The following is a 17,119-nucleotide window of genomic DNA, read 5'->3' as shown; positions in this document are numbered from 1 at the left end:
TGCCCCAGTGCCACTTTGTACACCACAAATCCCACTGGACCAGACCCGGGCCACTGCGGTGGGAAGCCAGTGACTAACCGCTTGAACTATGGCACAGCCTCCTTTGATAGTTACTCTGACAGAATTTGCAAGTGACTTACTATCCAGATCCAACCGTAGTTTCCATTTTATTTTGAGGTACGTGTTAACAGTGTTCATACAGCTGTATCAATAAGCATATAGGCCTACTAATAATATTTGTATCTTTGCACAGGTTCTAGAGTTCTGCCCTCTACAATAATGTGGAATCCTATTAACATTCTCAGTCTTGCAAAGATGAAGTATGAAGAAAGTGATATGAAAGCGAAATCATCGAATTCTCCTAAGACGTACATGTGTGATTTGCTGGTAATTTCTTGGACATTCATTCGATGGAAACTGTGGATACATTAGAAGAAATAGAAAATAACTCTGACGGTTCAGGAAGTTGCGATTCAAGTGAAGAAAGTTGTGCCAATCAGAGTACGCAACAAGAATACCTTCCTAGCCAAAAGAAACAAAAGACTGAAATAGCTTTCAGTGACAAGCAAAAGGCTGTGAAATTTCGATTAAATGAAGGCGGGAAAAAAACGCTTAGGCCTCTTTTATACTTGCATGCCGCATGCCACATGCCACATGCCTGAAGTCAGGCGTGCGGCGGTTAAGTATAAAATGGTTTTGTCAGTCGAGCGTGTGCCATGGCAGGGTTCGCAACTAAAGCGGTCGCTGCTGCATACCTGTATGAGAAGATGGCAAGAAAAGAAAAGAAGAAAAGGCGTTTCAGTGTTCATCCTCTCAACATCCAAAGAGACTTGAAAGGAGCTTTCATAACCCTGTACGCTGACTTACGAGAAGATGAAATAAAGTTCTTCAATTATTTTAGGATGAGCCCCAAAACATTCGACGAATTATTTGGGAAAGTTGAAAGTCATTTTCGTATTACAAGGACCCACTCCATGCCCATTAGTCCAATGGAGAGACTTTGTGTAACTCTGAGGTAAGCTTATTTTCTGTTTCATATAGACATAGAAAGTACAATTAAAACCTCCAAGGTCAGATTATTGAAACATTATTTTAATTATCACATAAACAAATACATTATATTTAGAAGTTTAAACTAACTAATTAACTAACTAACTCCATGGAGCTGAGCACTACTCGAGAGGCAGTTTTATCTTTCAAAAATGTTCATTCTCTCTTATGGATGGACCTGGATCAGATTGTTGTTTGTGGCTGTAAATGATTTGGGATGGATCTGGATTATATGAATGATATTGCGGATATGAGGCATGAGAACCAATTGGAGTGGGCGGTGCATAATTTCCTCGTTTTATTTTCGTTATCAATTGTAGTACCCCACTTTGGAAATCCAGTTTTTGATCTTCGTCAAACCCTCTGACATGTGGGAGCAGGGATAACAAGAATGCCCGGTCAGCGTCTTCTTCTGTTTCTTTGCTGCTTTTTAATAGAGCCAGAAGGTTTTCACCAAAATCGTCCAGTTTTTGTTTCTTTTTCTCCCGATTCTTGACAGATTCGGTGAACTTCCTTCTGGCTGCATCTTGAGCATCTGAATCGTCATCACGAATGTCATCTTCGTTAGTTTCACTATTATGAAAAACTTCACTAATATCCTCATCTTCTGCAGCTTGTTCAAAGTTAGAAATGGTAGACCTTTGTTGTATTTTGTCTAGAAATTGCATTTGTTCATAATATATGTATCTAATTGCCTTGCATGGCGCTGACCCAGATTTCAGAACTTTAACTTTTCCCTTCGCCTTCATGTAGGAATCCCTTGAGGATTTCCATCTGGAACGAACTTTTTCAACTGAAAAGAAACAGTTTAAATTAATAATGTATACGAGTAGATGCAAGTATATACTCGTAATTAAATCAAATTATGTGCATACCAACTAACTTTTTCAAAAATCTTATTTTCAGATATCTTGCAAGTGGAAATACATTCACCGATCTTCACTACTCATACAGAATAGGCATAACAACTATATCTAAAATAGTGCGTGAAGTATGTATGATTTTGTGGTTGGTGCTGAGAAACGAGTGCATGACTGAACCATCTTTAGAGAGATGGAAAGAAATCAGCCTTGTCTTTGAAAATAAAGCAAACTTTCCCAACTGTCTGGGGGCAGTTGACGGGAAGCATGTTCGTTTAGTGAGACCACAACACAGTGGGTCACTTTTTATGAACTACAAACATTTTTTTTCTGTTTGTCTGATGGCCATTTGTGACGCCAATTACTGTTTTACTTTCATTGACGTAGGGGCTTATGGGAGAAATTGTGATTCCACTGTATTTCAAAATAGTTTATTTTGGTGTAAGATGACTAACGGAATGCTTGACATCCCTCCACCAAAGCCACTACCAGGAACTGTTAACCCTATACTGCCTCATGTATTAGTTGCAGATGAAGCTTTCTCTCTCAGTGAACATGTGCTAAGACCTTATTCCAGGAAACATCTGAATCACAACAAGAGAGTATTCAACTATCGGTTGACCCGGGCTCGAAGATATGTTGAGTGTACTTTCGGGATTCTAAGCAACAAATGGCGAATTTTCCATCGCCCTTTAAACGTTGAAACAAATCTTGCTGTGGACATTGTAAAAGCCTGTTGTGTTCTGCACAACTTCATTAGAGTCAGAGACGGTTTCGATTATGAAGACACACTGACAGTGGTGGGGTTCGAAGATTTCAGACAAGGGCTATGCAACAGAGGAGGTGGTCAGTCGAATGCTTCAATAAGGGACAATTTTTCACAGTACTTCTTGGGTGTTGGTAGTGTGCCGTGGCAGGAATCAATGATTTAAACTATGAAGAATTAATTATAAGAGTATTATGTGTTGTGGTTTGTAATTTCGTCATGTAACAAAAACAAGATCAGTGCAATTGCCTGTAAATTAAATAAACAAGAAACCAAATAGAAAATAAGAACTCACCTAATTTTTTCTTTAGATTGTCATCAGCTTCATCAAATGTAGGGATGATATTGCTACAAATCTCTTCCCACGCTTTATTCCGCAGATCTCGGTTTTTGTAGTCTTCCTTTCCTGGGTTCCATAACATAGGTCTAGATTGCACTTCACTAATCAGCACCTCTGTATCAATTGCATCCATTCTCCAAGCTAGCACTTTGCAAGACTACAAGCTAATCTGAACTGAACTGAACCCAACCGCTTGGCATGTAGCATGAAGTATAAAAACTCCCGTTAGGTATTGGTCCCAACCGCGTGGCGGGACACGCTAGGCGGTGATGGCCGCACGCCCGTCCCGACACGCCTCAGCCGCATGCCGCGCGGGTGAAAGTGACCGCTCGACGCGAGCAGGTAAGTATGAAAGGGTCCCATTTAAACAATGTTAATACACCCGCCTGGCATGTGGCATGTGGCATGCAAGTATAAAAGAGGCCTTAAAGTTAACCAGTGTGCAAAACCGATTCTGTTCTGTAAAATTGGAATGTGAATGGTACAAATGGAAGAAAGAAACATGCATCAAAATGAAACTCAGAGAAGTCTGAAAGAACGACTATTCGAAAGATTTAGAACTGCACCTGAGACAGTGTACCGTTACCCATCGAGATCTATGAGACTGGGCTCTTTGGATCGCGAATGAGATGAACATAAGTGACTTCCTGGCTTCTTCAACCTGGTTAAGTAGATTTAAGAAATCATACAGAATTGGGAGTTGGAAGATTACAAAATTTATTTCAAGAAAACATGTACAGAAGATACCATTAATCATGAATGCTATAGAGAAATTTGTAGCTGATGTGAAGATGAAGCTTGCTGTTATTCCTGCAAGTGCTGTGTATAATGCTGATCAGTCAGTTTCGAGAAAGAACTGTGCGCCAAACACACGTTATCATTTCGCAGTGAGAAACAGACAGTCAGTAATGCAATCAATGAATGCTATGACTCATTCCTATACAGTAATGCCAGTGATAAGTATGAGTGGATTACTATTGCCTCATCTTTATATTTGTCTTCAGGAACATCAAGGCAAATTGGGACCACAAATTAAAAAGGGGCTGTTTACTTGCAAAAATCTTATAACTGACATATCAATTTCTGGAAAAACTGGAAAAAGTAATTTTCAATATTTCATTCAAATTGTCTTCTTACCCATTGCAGAAAATAATTCATTGCTTTTGTTGGACTCTTGGCCTGGACATAATGACATCTCTGTCTTTCAGGCGGATGACCAAAAGTCCGTTGATATAATGAGAATTCCCCCAGGAACAACCAGTGTGATTCAACCACTTGATAAAGAATTTTTTTAAAACAGTGGAAAGCATTTTTCAGAAAATTGTAGGACAATATACTTTCGGATACCTCTGTGTCATTTCAGGTCTTTCAACGGAACAGTATCCTTAAACTTCAGTCATTACCAGTTTTCATCACCACGTTTTACGAACTTGATAAAGTATGCCGGGTACGCAGCACGATATGCAGAACAACGGCCAGGACCATTTCTTACGCCATCCCAATTTTGTCTACAAAAAACTGTTAGTCACTGCGAAGTGCCTAAATGTATTAACTTTTCATTTGTTAGGTGTGCTTGGTGTAAAGAAATTGTCTGTTTTCATCACGCCATAGACACTTCGCATTTTTGTGATGATTATAAAGAATGAACAATGAACTGCTTCATTGTGGGTAAAGAAGTATTACAAACGATGTACGTATGTGCATTATGTCCATTATAACAAATTAAATTCTTGAGTAGAGTGATGCACGATCATTCATCCTTATTACTCAAGGTCAAGCTCGAGCTGTCGTCACAGCTGTTGTGAGCGCTAGGTGAGGTTGTACAAACCTCTGGTACAAGCACTTCTGCATACAGAAAAAATGAATAAATTCGGCAATTTTTAAAAAATACTTGCAGTGTGTATTAGCAGCTAAAATTTTGACAGTGGATTGTGTTGTGTGTACTCTTGCAGTGAAAAAAAGCAGGGCAGGTTTCGACATGTCGCATCAGACCATTTCCTTGTCAGTGGACAAATGTTATAGTTCGTTGCTAGGCAACAGTGCACCAATGAACTCACTGGCTAGGAATCATGTGACTTGTCTTTTCTGTGCTGTCCGTGAGGAGCCTAAATAACAAAGAACTGTTATAGCATAGATTAGTGCAGTGTAGCTAAGATTTCTTTTTGTATTCGCTAGCGGGGGGTGGAGTCCAGCTTGGTCCACTCGGCATGACGACCACTGATTTGCCTATTGTACCTGCCCCTGGTGATTATGATGATGGAGAATTTGGTGGAATGAAGATTGGCAGGGGAAACTGAAGTACTCGGAGACCAGCACCACTTTGTTCACCACAAATCCCACTTGACCAGACCCGGGCCACTGCGGTGGGAAGCCAGAGACTAACCGCTTGAGTTATGGCGCGGCCCTAGCTAAGAGTTAGTTGCAAGAGTGCAGCTGTGAAGAGAAGACTTTATGTATAATACAGTGCGTACAATCAAGTGCGTGCCGCGGCTGCAATTTGCCGTGAGTCATACCACCGCAGATTGGATGCAACTCCTCCCCGCGACTGCAGTGCTCCTACGCCGATGGTTGCATAATCGGAACCCGAGGTTGCATTAAACAGTCAGTCTTTGTCTTGCTGTGGAAGTGGAGTGGAATGTTTACAGCTGTCGACAGACGGTGGAAATGAAGTTCACTATTAAACAGCGTGTGTTTATTGTCGAAACTATTGCAAGGAAAAACATTTACAGAAAATTCGCACGTAGGTTTCGTCAGAAATATCCTGACTCGCCAGTTCCCACAAAGTCGTGTGTAAACAGGCTTCTGAAAAAGTGGCGGGCCACAGGTTCAGTGAGTGACAAGAAGAAGCAATCGAAGAGAACTGTGCTGACTGAAGAAAAGGTTAAGGATATTCAGGCAAGATTACAGATCAGTCCTCGAAAATCGTTAAGACGCTTAGCACAGGAAACTGGTGTTTCGCTAGGATCTGCTCGCACAGCCACAAAGTTAATCAAATTTCGCCCGTATAAAGTAACAGTTGTGCATGAGCTGAAAGAACCAGATCATGCAGCAAGAATTCGTTTTTGCAACTGGCTGCTGCAAAATGTACACGATGGAATAGTGGATCCTCAGCTTCTATTCATGACTGATGAAGCGTGGTTCCACGTTGGTGGCCACGTCAATGCACAAAACGTAAGAATATGGAGCAATGAAAATCCTCACGCTATACAGCAAGTGCCATTACATAGTGAAAAGGTGGGTGTGTGGTGTGCTGTAAGCCCGCGGCGAATCATTGGCCCCATATTTTTCCACGATACCGTGAACTCTGATCGGTACATTAATGACATACTGAATCCCTTCTTCGATCAGTTGAATGCCGAAGAAAGACAATACGGGTATTTTCAGCAGGACAACGCTACAGCACATACGGCTAATGCATCCATGGTCGCAATACAGGAAGTGTTTGAAGACAGAATTGTCAGTAGAGGACTGTGGCCTCCCAGATCCCCAGATCTCAGTATTTCTGATTATTATCTTTGGGGCAACCTGAAGCAAAAAGTCTACAAAAATAATCCCCGCAGCATTGATAGTCTTCAAAATGAAATTACACGCGTAATTCATTCAATTACCGTCGACGAACTGCAGAGAGTGTCGCGTAATTTATTTGTGAGATGCGCGGCATGTTTGCAAGCAGAAGGAGGTCACTTTCAGCACCTGTTATAAACCACGGTAAGTTATCTTTTTACTGTATTCTTATAAATGTGTGCATGTAGAGCAACTGATGGACGGAGACTCAGCGACACCACTACACTCACGCTATCGGGGAACGGCACTGCAGTCGCGGGGAGGAGTTACATCCGTTCTGCGGTGGTATGACTCACGGCAAATTGCAGCCGCGGCGCGCACTTGATTGTACGCACTGTATTTGGGGTGTGTGATTCAGTGGGATTGTTATAGTTCCTGAGTTTTAATTGCATTACCAAGAGATGACTATTGTATGTGTGTGAATTATAAAATGTAGAAATAACAGCAGCACTATAATTATGTGTAATTATTGGTATATATAATATATAATATTATTTATATATATATAATTGGTGTATATAAGGAGTAAATAAACCCATTCATCAAATCCAGAATCTGCGTTATAAGGCACTAATACACATGACAGTATGGATTGCATTCTTTTGGCTCCAGATAGCAACTACTGGCAGATCTTGTGAACATGGTAATGAACCTTTGGGTTCCATACTAGTGGAGTAACTACTTGCTTCTAAAAAGGATTCTGCTCCATGAAATTAGAAACTCCTTATAAAGCAGGTCTCTTATCACTACAGCATGGCACATCCCCAGTTTGCTTTACTGCCAAGAATAGATGTATATAGTTGGTTACTTAGTAATGTTTCATCAACTGCCACATTTATTTAGCACTGATGGAGATAAAAGATAAGTTATGCACAGTGAATTACAAAGGACTGGAGAAACTGCCCATGACCTGTTTCAATGTACTGTCCTCCTACATACCTGTAATGACACAAGCCATCAAATTTCTCAGACATATTAATGTATAACACAGTCAAGATTTGAACTAAGTACCTCTGAAACATAACAGGTAACATTCCTCTAGGCCTGTCTATTCAGTAAATTGTTGTTGTTATCATCATCATCATCATCATGTTACCTAACCAACAGACAATCGCGGGTCAGTATTGGTGAAACTATTTCATCGCCCTTTGAAGTATTGTCCGGTGTTCCACAAGGATCTATTCTTGGGCCTCTGCTTTTCAATGTCTACATAAACGACTTGTGTGAGTCAATTAAGCACTCCAGGTACCTACTCTCTGCAGACGACACTAAAATTTACCGTGCTATTAGCTCTCCTGAAGATTGTAATCTTCTGCAATCTGACATTGACTGTATATATAGCTGGTGTGCAGCGAACTATATGAAACTCAATGTTAATAAAACCAAAGTAATAACGTGCTCTAGGAAAACTAACTATTTGATATAAGAGTACAAACTTTTTCATTTCACTATAACCCGAACATATTCAGTGAAAGACCTGGGCATATACATTGATTCTAAACTTTATTTTCATGAGCATGTTAATTTTATATTTTCACATTGTATTAAGATGCTAGGTATAATTCGCAGTATCACCATTAACTATTCAACCCTTGGATGCATGTTCAAATTATACTTTACTTTAGTTAGATCCAAGGTTGAATACGCTTCAGTAGTTTGGAATTCCATTATGTCAACTGATGCAAACAAACTGGAATGCATTCAGCAGAAATTAATGGCTCTATGTTTTAAACGTTTTTTTCCTCAAGTAGATTACTGTTATGATTTTGCTTTAGAACAACTGAAATTGCACACCTTGTATAAGAGGAGATATCCCCTTGATGTACTCTTCCTTATTCAAGTTTATCATGGTTCTATACTTTGCCCTTCTGCTTTGGAAATTGTTGGCCTTCAGGTCCCTGTTCAATATATCCGAGACTTTCCTATGTTCAATGTCTGTTCTGTTAGTAAAAATTGCCCCTCTGCTAGATGTGCTTCTGCTGCTAACGTTGTTTGTAGGGACGTTGATGTCTTTGGACCAAAAACTCTGTTGATGAAACATATCTTATACTAAATTAATTAAACTATTATTATTATCATTATTTTTATTAATTTTGTTATTATTATTATTATTGTATGCTGCTCTATTTGAAACTCAAATTCTCACATCGTGGCTTTGTCTGTGTATGTTTGCTTCTGTATCTTTATTCATGCTCACTGTGTAATTAATATAGACTATAATTTTTTAATTTGCTTTTTTTAATTATTTTTGTGTGTTTCTCTATTCGTGCTAGCTTTGTAATTGGCCTCTGTGCTGTTAAGTTTGTACATAAATAAACATGAATTGAATTGAATTGAATTACTGTTTTTCCTCCAGTCCTTACCTTTAATTAGTCTTTGAATTTATGTTGTCTTTGTCCAGTATGTACTACTTTTATCTCCACTGTGCTGTGTCTGTAATTGGCTTTGTGGCTGTTTGCTCAGCACATAAATAATAAAGAACTGAATCATCATCATCATGGCTCTACAGCCCCTCGTTGGGCCTTGGTCACTTTTTCAGTTTCTTGATCCTGTACACAGTTGGTAAAACTCCTTGGATGGTGGATCAGCCTGTCGCATATTCAGTAATACATAAAGGTAAAGTTGTCCCTGTGCTTAACTAATTACGCACTGTGCCATGAGGATGTATGGGGGAGTGAATGCAAAGATCCACATTTTCTTGACCTTGGCACCAGTTGGAGGTGAGTGGTCAGCTTCATGCCCCGGCTGCTTTACACCCAGGAAAGTGCACAAGTATCCATTGTATAGGAGACTGGGTGGACCCCTGAGCTGGTCTAGACAACTGGAGAAGTGAAAATTCTTTATGCTACCAGGACTCAAACTCTGACCCCTTGGTTGTCCATCCCATAGCCAGTCACTATGCCGACTACGCTATCCCAGCTCCTATTCAGTAATATATAGCTTGTATAAAATAGTGTCTTGAGGTCAGCAGCATTTTTTATAGTGGTGACAGTTATGTCTATCAGTAGTATTTTCTTGCAGTTATTTGTATGAACTATTTGACTACTCATAATCTGCAGGCAACATATTATTATAGAAAATCTGTTAAACTTGAGTACATATATGGATACAACAGCAGAACAAATTATAACAGGTAAAATGAGAAAACATTCATTCAAAAAGCAAAGGTTGAACACTTAAATACTTAGCTCGTTTACATAATCCTACATTTAATAAAATTCAAAGAAAGTCGCAAGGAAATTTTGCTACCTCTGAACACAAAGGAATCCAAACTGTGAGATTTTTAAAGAACTCTCTCTCACACACACATGTACGCACCCCCACATACCCAAAACCACCAAGACATAACTAATCTACTAAGATTTCTTCAAAGTATTCAAACATACCAAAATACTAATGCAATATAGAAACCGGTCATATGAGCCAACTACAATTGCAGAACCATTCAAGCAAAGTGCTGGAGAACTCTTCACCAGGCCTCCTGTATGGAAACTCCATTTAATTTCACCAGTGTGTAAGTTGATGCAGTACACACATCCATCATAGCTACCTGCAGTCACAAACACATACAGATACATACAGTGCCACTGTGCACAAAGCATTAAAAGTAAATGCTGAAAGCACTCACCACAGACATTATGAATTTTTTAATTTGGAATTACTGCACTTCATATCCTTTAACAGCACTAATAGTAATAGTCACCACACATATGTAACTTAAGATCACAGTCTTGTGGGATATCATGCTATGCATAGGTATTCTCCAGCTTATATGATGTTCCCAACAGTGGTTGCATAACTCATCTAAAAAAAAAAAGCACAACTTGAAATTATTGTTATTCCCTTGGTTTCACTGTAAATAACTGAAGTAACTTTAATAAAATTCAGTTTAGTTGTTTTGGAAATTATATTTAATTATTTTTCACTAAAGTAATTCTTAAAAAAAAATGCCTATAAAACTGTGTTTAAGTAAAATTCATATAATTCAGAGGATACCTGTACTCTGGCAGATAAGCGTCATGTTTTCAATGAATTGCTTCCTCCATATTCTACCCTGAAGATTAAGCATGGTAACTAGAAGACTACACGGTGCCACATCCCAGAAAATCATAACCTCAATATCCACTGCAATGAGAACCTCAGATCTCATATGCTTCACTTGTCAAGTCACAATGAACATCAGTTAACATCATAACGACATGCATCATGTAGAAACCGTGCTGCCTGCTGTTTCACTAATTCATGGGTACCTAATGATTTTTTCAGTTCCATAAACTACCAGCATTTTTCTGTAGACTGAAGAATACTACAAAAACCTCAGGACAGCCGGCGACCAAGCTGAGATTCCAACTCATTGTGTCCCACACACATGAGAGGAGTGCTAACCGTTTGATCATAATATTTAATAGTACAGTATTATCTTTCATTTTCTTAAACAATTTCTCATAAACTACTGAAGATTTGTCAAAGATATATTACTATGACATTTTAACAATTAATGTGTTTCTTCTGCTCCAAAAGGCTGTACAGACATCATTACTGATGCAGAATTAAAGATTATGAAGACTGTACATCATAAAGAACAATTACAAATATTAGTATATAAGTAATAGTGTATGTGTAGTAATCAGTATGAACACTGTCCTTAATATGGACATACTAGCACAGAAGAAAAATTCTAACAAATTGCATCATGGTCTGTTCATTGACATTTTCTAGACAATCGACTCATAGATGGCGGTAAGGTTGTCAGCCCTATGCGCCGGCCTCCCTTTACCCCCCAAGAACATTCCAATAATATTCCTGGTATTCATTTCTGTTAGAGGCTGAGTCGATCCCAGGGCCACAGTGCAACTGGAAGGATTAGGTAAATTGAAAAAAATCAAATGACCTCATGGGGATTCGATCCCGCGACCTTCCGGCTTGTAGCACGGTGCCTCAACCAACTACACTACCCTGTGCCCACACACCCTAGCTGTAACAAAGCAAAAAGTTTTAGAGCTTATATGTCAGAACCTAAGGCCCACTGAACACAAGGAAGAGCTATTCTCTTCACTTTCCACCTACTTTCCACTTATGCCATTTTTTCTGCAATCCCCATCCCAAGTTCAGTGACCTCTTGTCAGAAAAATGTGGTTTCCATTCCCATATTATGTCATATTTATATTTTGTTCAGCATGAATGTGCCTGGGCATTTCATGTCCAAATTTTCATTCCACAAGACATGAAAAATGATTTACTGTGCTTATTTTAAGTTTCCTCTACATTCAGCTGTTTTATAATGTAATGAACAAAAAACTGAACAATAGCATTATCCTACATAAAATTCTTAAAACATCAGTCCTGTTCTCGAATGTATTCCATAATAAAACCATCTGTTATGCTTTATATTTTTTGTCTCTGATTCACTGAATAGAATACAGAATTCTCATGCATTTAATTTTGAAGTACCATGTTAAAGACAATATTAACAGTTTGTTCTTTTTCTTTTCTGCTCTTACCATGTTAGAGATGTGGAACGTCAGCACATCACACAGACCATAAGGAGAATGAGGACCACAAAAACACACAAAACAAACTCCATGGTTTTAGTCCACAAGCAAACTATACCAACTGAGCAGCCGCCTCTTGTTGGCGAAGTTAGTGCCAAAGTAAATTACTAACCTACAACGCCAAACCTGCCACAAGGTGAGACACAAACAGATGACTCTATCCGATCCATCAACTTGCACTCTGCAATCAACTCAGCTGTTCTGCTGTGGATGATGACAAATAAATGTGAATGGGAACCAATAAGCACTCTCTCATCGCCACTGCAACAGATGGAATGCATATAAAGTATAGCAGAAAGGTGATGCTTAGTTCTTTATTAGTTAGTTATGCCACAATGCTCAGTTATTCTAGTGCTGTCCTTAGATTTGCTTGGATGAATGGAGAGGAATCACAGAGAAAACTAGAATATGGCAAGTGCTTTCAACATAAAACTTTACTATTGATAATTTCAAAATAAATATGAATAATCTTAATTATAAATAATTATTAATGAAAGTGCATGTTCCCTACTTTACACAACCAAAATATGCAGTGCTAAAAGATCCCTCCACATTTGTCTTTTTTAGAATCCTTGTTTGCTTTGTAGCATATTTAATTATGCTGCCTGCAGCTCATACCAAATCATGTCAAACAACTGAATGAACTAGAATTGATATTGAATTAGAAAGGATGGAGAAGTGGTCATGGCCTAATTAAGGTACTATCCTGGCAATTATCTGGAGTGATTGAGGAAAGCCACAAATATCTCAGTTATGACAGTTCATGTTCTAGCCAAGAGTGAAACCAGGTAACCCACAAAAGTGTCACCACTTGGTCCAACATTTTATTTATCTTTAGTCTATAATTTCAGATTATTCATATCCTGCTACCCTACTTTTCCCATTTTATTTGGAAAGATAGGATTACTGTACATCACATCCATGTGTGCTTTCCCCAATAACTTTGGAACAGAGTGACAAATTTCAGTTAAATTTGGTATACAACATTTAATTAGGGACTACACCACCTTTGTAATTTTAAATCTCCTACCTTCAATAACATCAACACTACAGTCATGCCAGTATTCCCACTTAATAAAGTTCTAAAACTTGGTGTTATACTTTAACAAACACACAACTTGTGTCAGTTCCTTTACTATGGGTTGCTGAAACCGGCAATTGAGTTATAACATCTAACATCCAATACTTAAGAAACATACGTGTTTCAAGCTCTTCTGAATAAACATTCATGAAAATGATGACAGCTAACAACAGAGAGACTATTACTGGCAGATTCATCTATCAGCATAATTAGTCCTACCAGCACACTGTGCTGTCATGTCATGCAGAATCGCCATGATTTCACTGCATGGAGAGATAATGCAAATAAAATGGCAGCTATGCAGAAACTATTTTTAGCAATGCAGTTCATGGTGATCGAATTGGGTAAGTGAAATTTTGCAGGGAGACAGAACATGGATGAACCACTTGTCTAACACAAATGTGACAAAAACATGAAGCATTCAAATTACACCTAACAATTTTACTATACCAGGAATCTGTAGTAATAAAAATTATACAAAGAAATGGATAACTGAACACAAGTATTCATTTACAATCCCTCCTACCCTTACAATACATAATGAAAAATTTGACGGAAAGCAGAAGTTATATATTCTTCCCTCAACCTCTGGTTTATTATTTGTACTTCCAGTTCCATCCATGAGTCTACATAAAAAATGTCTTTCATGAGGTTTATTTCATAATGCTGTCAGAATCTAGACTATGTAGCATCATATGGCAGGAAGAATTGTGTGTAATGAAATGAAGAAACCTTATTCCTACATCTCATTAGTAGTACTGTTCATATTTTCTCTCCTTTACACTAACCTTGAAAATACATGATACTGCACACAGGTGGTCTGCATGGTGCCACTAAGACACAATGTGTACCAGTCACATTAAACCTGCACAAAGAATCTTACCTTTTGTACTTAATGAAACATGGGGAAGCATCAACACATTTTTCCAGGTTGTACTTCCATCTCACTCTAAGTTTAATGTCATTAAGTGAAGAAAAGACACAAGGTTCTGTCCAGACCCCAAATCCTTCAGTTCTACCGCGACAACTTGAGGTATGAATATTTTTATCACAGTCCACTTTCTGTACCTCTGTACTGTCCACACTGCTAATTCCAGCCTGTTCAACCCTTAAATATTTCACAGCATCACCTTCCTGTGAGCTAGTTAACCTCTTTCTGCATTTGTATTTTTGGATAAGCTGTTTTGATGCATCTATAGAGATATTCTCTAATTTCCTCTCACATGAAGAGCTTAAACACGAACAACATTCTTCATATGTTGAGCCCCCTAGAAGTGATCCAATAAGGCTGGTATGTGCAGATGAACCAAACACTTCCTCCAGTTCTGACACAAGCTGCAATGCTTGAATTGAATTTCCTCCAGCTTGTAAAAAGTTATCCTGTGGATTTGGATGTGACTCCATGCAGAGATAATGTGACCACAGTGATGCAAACACTTGATAAATATCTCCCAGTTTGTTCAGTTCTATCACATCTTCCTGAACTTTGTCTCGTAATAAACACTTTAACTCACAATGGTCTAGCTTTCCTGCAGAAAGAAAATACAATGCACCAATGAATGGAAAGATAAAGAAAGGGAACATTCTGAGCAAAATTAATAACCATTAATAAGTATGAAAATCTTCCTAATCTTCTCTGGTCTAGTGACAAAGTTAGGTCTGACAAAAGCCTAAATGCTGCCTTGTGCTATAAGAAATCCCCCCCCAGCTAGAAGTCTTCTAAAAAATTTTGCCACAATTAATAACAAGGAATTTCCACACACAGCGACAAAACCCATCACTGGTGTCATAATTCTCAAAACAGCTTTGCTTACACTGTTGCATGGCATGTTTCAACTGCTGACAATTAATGGTCAATATATGAACAAGAGATCAATAGAAATTAAATTTAATTTCAAGAAGTTTTTATAATGTATTGCACCTAAAACTGTACAGACCCAGGTAGCCACTTGGTTCACTTGTACTGTCAGGCCAGACCAGGTCCAAGTACAAGTACTACAACCACAGTACTAAAAAAACTTAGAACTGTCAGAATGGGTTAACAGAGCTCTTCCTTACACATCCCTTCCATTTCATTAATCCTACGGTATCTTACTCAAAATATCTACCCTCATTAATTACTCCAGTATCATATAAAAGGAATCAGAACCTACCAAACACATCACAAAGTTTTAATACAGCTTTATTTCGTAATTAGATTATTTAACAATGCTGTCAGTAACACTTATTATGAAGCATCAAGTGACTGGACAACAGTTAATAATGAACAGGAAAGTATGTGAATGCCTAAGTGGATGTGGCATAATTTACATTACTAACTCAATACCTGCCTTGACTGAGGAAAACTACAATAAATCTTGGTCAGGAAAGTCAGTTTCCCAGACGAGATTTATAACACTTCACATCAAACTACAGAATAAAGTAGAAACACATTGGCTGCAGTACTGAAATAAGAAATAAATTCTGGCATGCAGGAGACCCTAGAAGAGACACTCGGTGCAATTGAAGGTGAAAGCAGAAATGCTGAAGTGCAGTGGAACAATATAAAAGAATGCATGTTAGATACTATCGGTGATTTGGTTGGTAAAGTTGAGAAGATAGCAAGAAAACAATGGGTTACACAGGAGATGATGAGTAAAATGGAGGAGCGAAGGAAATGGAAGAATGTAAACAATGAAGAAGGCAGGAGGAAATACAGGAGACTGAGGAATGAATTGAAAAGAGCCACAGACAGGGCCAAAAAGGAATATCTTGAGAAGATATGTAATGAGATTATAGAATTTCAAAGAACAGGACGTTATGATTTGATGTACATGAAGACAAAAGAACTAGGATGGAAAGAGAATCATGGGATTCAAAATATTGGCATCGAAGACTCCCAGGGGAATAGAATAGTAGATCAGAGGCAAGTGCAGAAAATTTGGGAAAATTATATTACAGAACTATATGATCGACCTAATCGGCCAGAAACCTTAGAAGTTGAACCGGAAGAAGAAGTAGATACAGACGAGAAAGGACCATATATTTTACAAAGTGAGGTGGAAAAAGCTATCAAGGAAATGAGGAAGGGAAAGGCTACAGGAGATGATGATGTACCTGGAGATGTGCTCAAGTTACTGGGAGAAGGTGGTTTGAAAACACTGACAAAACTAATGAACACCATATATGAAAGTGGAGAGTGGCCCAAGGACTTTACAGAAGTTACAATGATTGCCTTAAAGAAAAAGACAAAAGCTACAAAATGCAGCGACCATCGCACAATAAGCCTTATTGCACATACAGCAAAGATAATAGCAAAGATACTTAAAAGAAGAATTGAAAGGAAAATAGAGGATGTACTTGGAGAAGATCAGTTTGGATTTAGAAGAGGAAAAGGAACCAGGGATGCAATTGGGATGATGAGAATTATAGCGGAACGAACTTTGGAGATAGATGAAGAACTGTGTGTTTGCTTCATAGACTGGCAGAAGGCATTTGACCGGGTAAACTGGACCAAATTAATGCAGATCCTGAAAGAAACAGGTATCGATTGGCATGAAAGAAGATTGATTAGCAAATTGTACATGGATCAGAAAGTTAGAGTACGACTGGACAGGGGGGAGACAGGAAGTGTGCAGATTGGAAGAGGAGTTCGACAAGGATGCTGTTTATCACCAATTCTGTTCAACTTGTACAGCGAATGCCTTACCAAGGAAGCTCTGGATGGGCTCGGTGACTTCAAAGTAGGAGGGCAAATTATTCAAACTGTGAAATATGCAGATGACCTTGTGTTAATGGCTAAGGAAGAAACTGTGCTACAGGGCATGATTGATAGACTAATTGAAATTGGAAGGTGCTATGGCATGGAAATGAATGTGGAGAAAACAAAAGTAATGAAAATTTCGAGACAACCAACCCCAGTCACAA

At 38.5% G+C, this 17,119-nt stretch overlaps 3 protein-coding genes across 6 annotated transcripts in view; 1 reads left to right on the top strand and 2 right to left on the bottom strand.

The window, feature by feature from the left end:
- LOC111875079 (beta-alanine-activating enzyme) overlaps positions 1–17,119 on the bottom strand; it is a 34,900-nt gene that overhangs the window by 6,320 nt on the left and 11,461 nt on the right. For all 4 annotated transcript variants that reach the window (XM_033755714.1, XM_033755715.1, XM_033755716.1 and 1 more), the window contains exons 6-8: positions 14,097–14,742; positions 12,245–12,393; positions 9,967–10,130 (exon numbers count right to left, since the gene is read on the bottom strand). In XM_033755714.1, coding sequence (XP_033611605.1) covers positions 9,967–10,130; positions 12,245–12,393; positions 14,097–14,742 — 959 coding nt within the window. The remainder of the gene's footprint in view (positions 1–9,966; positions 10,131–12,244; positions 12,394–14,096; positions 14,743–17,119) is intronic.
- Positions 54–3,064, top strand: LOC111875081 (protein ALP1-like). The gene is made up of 2 exons (XM_023871134.2): positions 54–1,015; positions 1,957–3,064. Exons 1-2 carry the CDS (start codon positions 717–719, stop codon positions 2,840–2,842), a joined length of 1,185 nt encoding a protein of 394 aa, XP_023726902.1. The 5' UTR covers positions 54–716; the 3' UTR covers positions 2,843–3,064.
- LOC111875082 lies at positions 928–3,394 on the bottom strand. Its single transcript, XM_023871135.2, has 2 exons — positions 2,972–3,394; positions 928–1,843 (listed from the first exon to the last, which is right to left on the bottom strand). The coding sequence occupies exons 1-2, from the start codon at positions 3,147–3,149 to the stop codon at positions 1,197–1,199; spliced, it is 825 nt and encodes a 274-aa protein (XP_023726903.1). The 5' UTR covers positions 3,150–3,394; the 3' UTR covers positions 928–1,196.

The sequence above is a fragment of the Cryptotermes secundus genome, unplaced genomic scaffold (genome assembly GCF_002891405.2).
Source record: "Cryptotermes secundus unplaced genomic scaffold, Csec_1.0 scaffold2615, whole genome shotgun sequence".
NCBI lineage: Eukaryota > Metazoa > Arthropoda > Insecta > Blattodea > Kalotermitidae > Cryptotermes > Cryptotermes secundus.
Note: the sequence above shows the minus strand (reverse complement) of the source record. Positions and strands in the feature narration are given on the sequence as shown.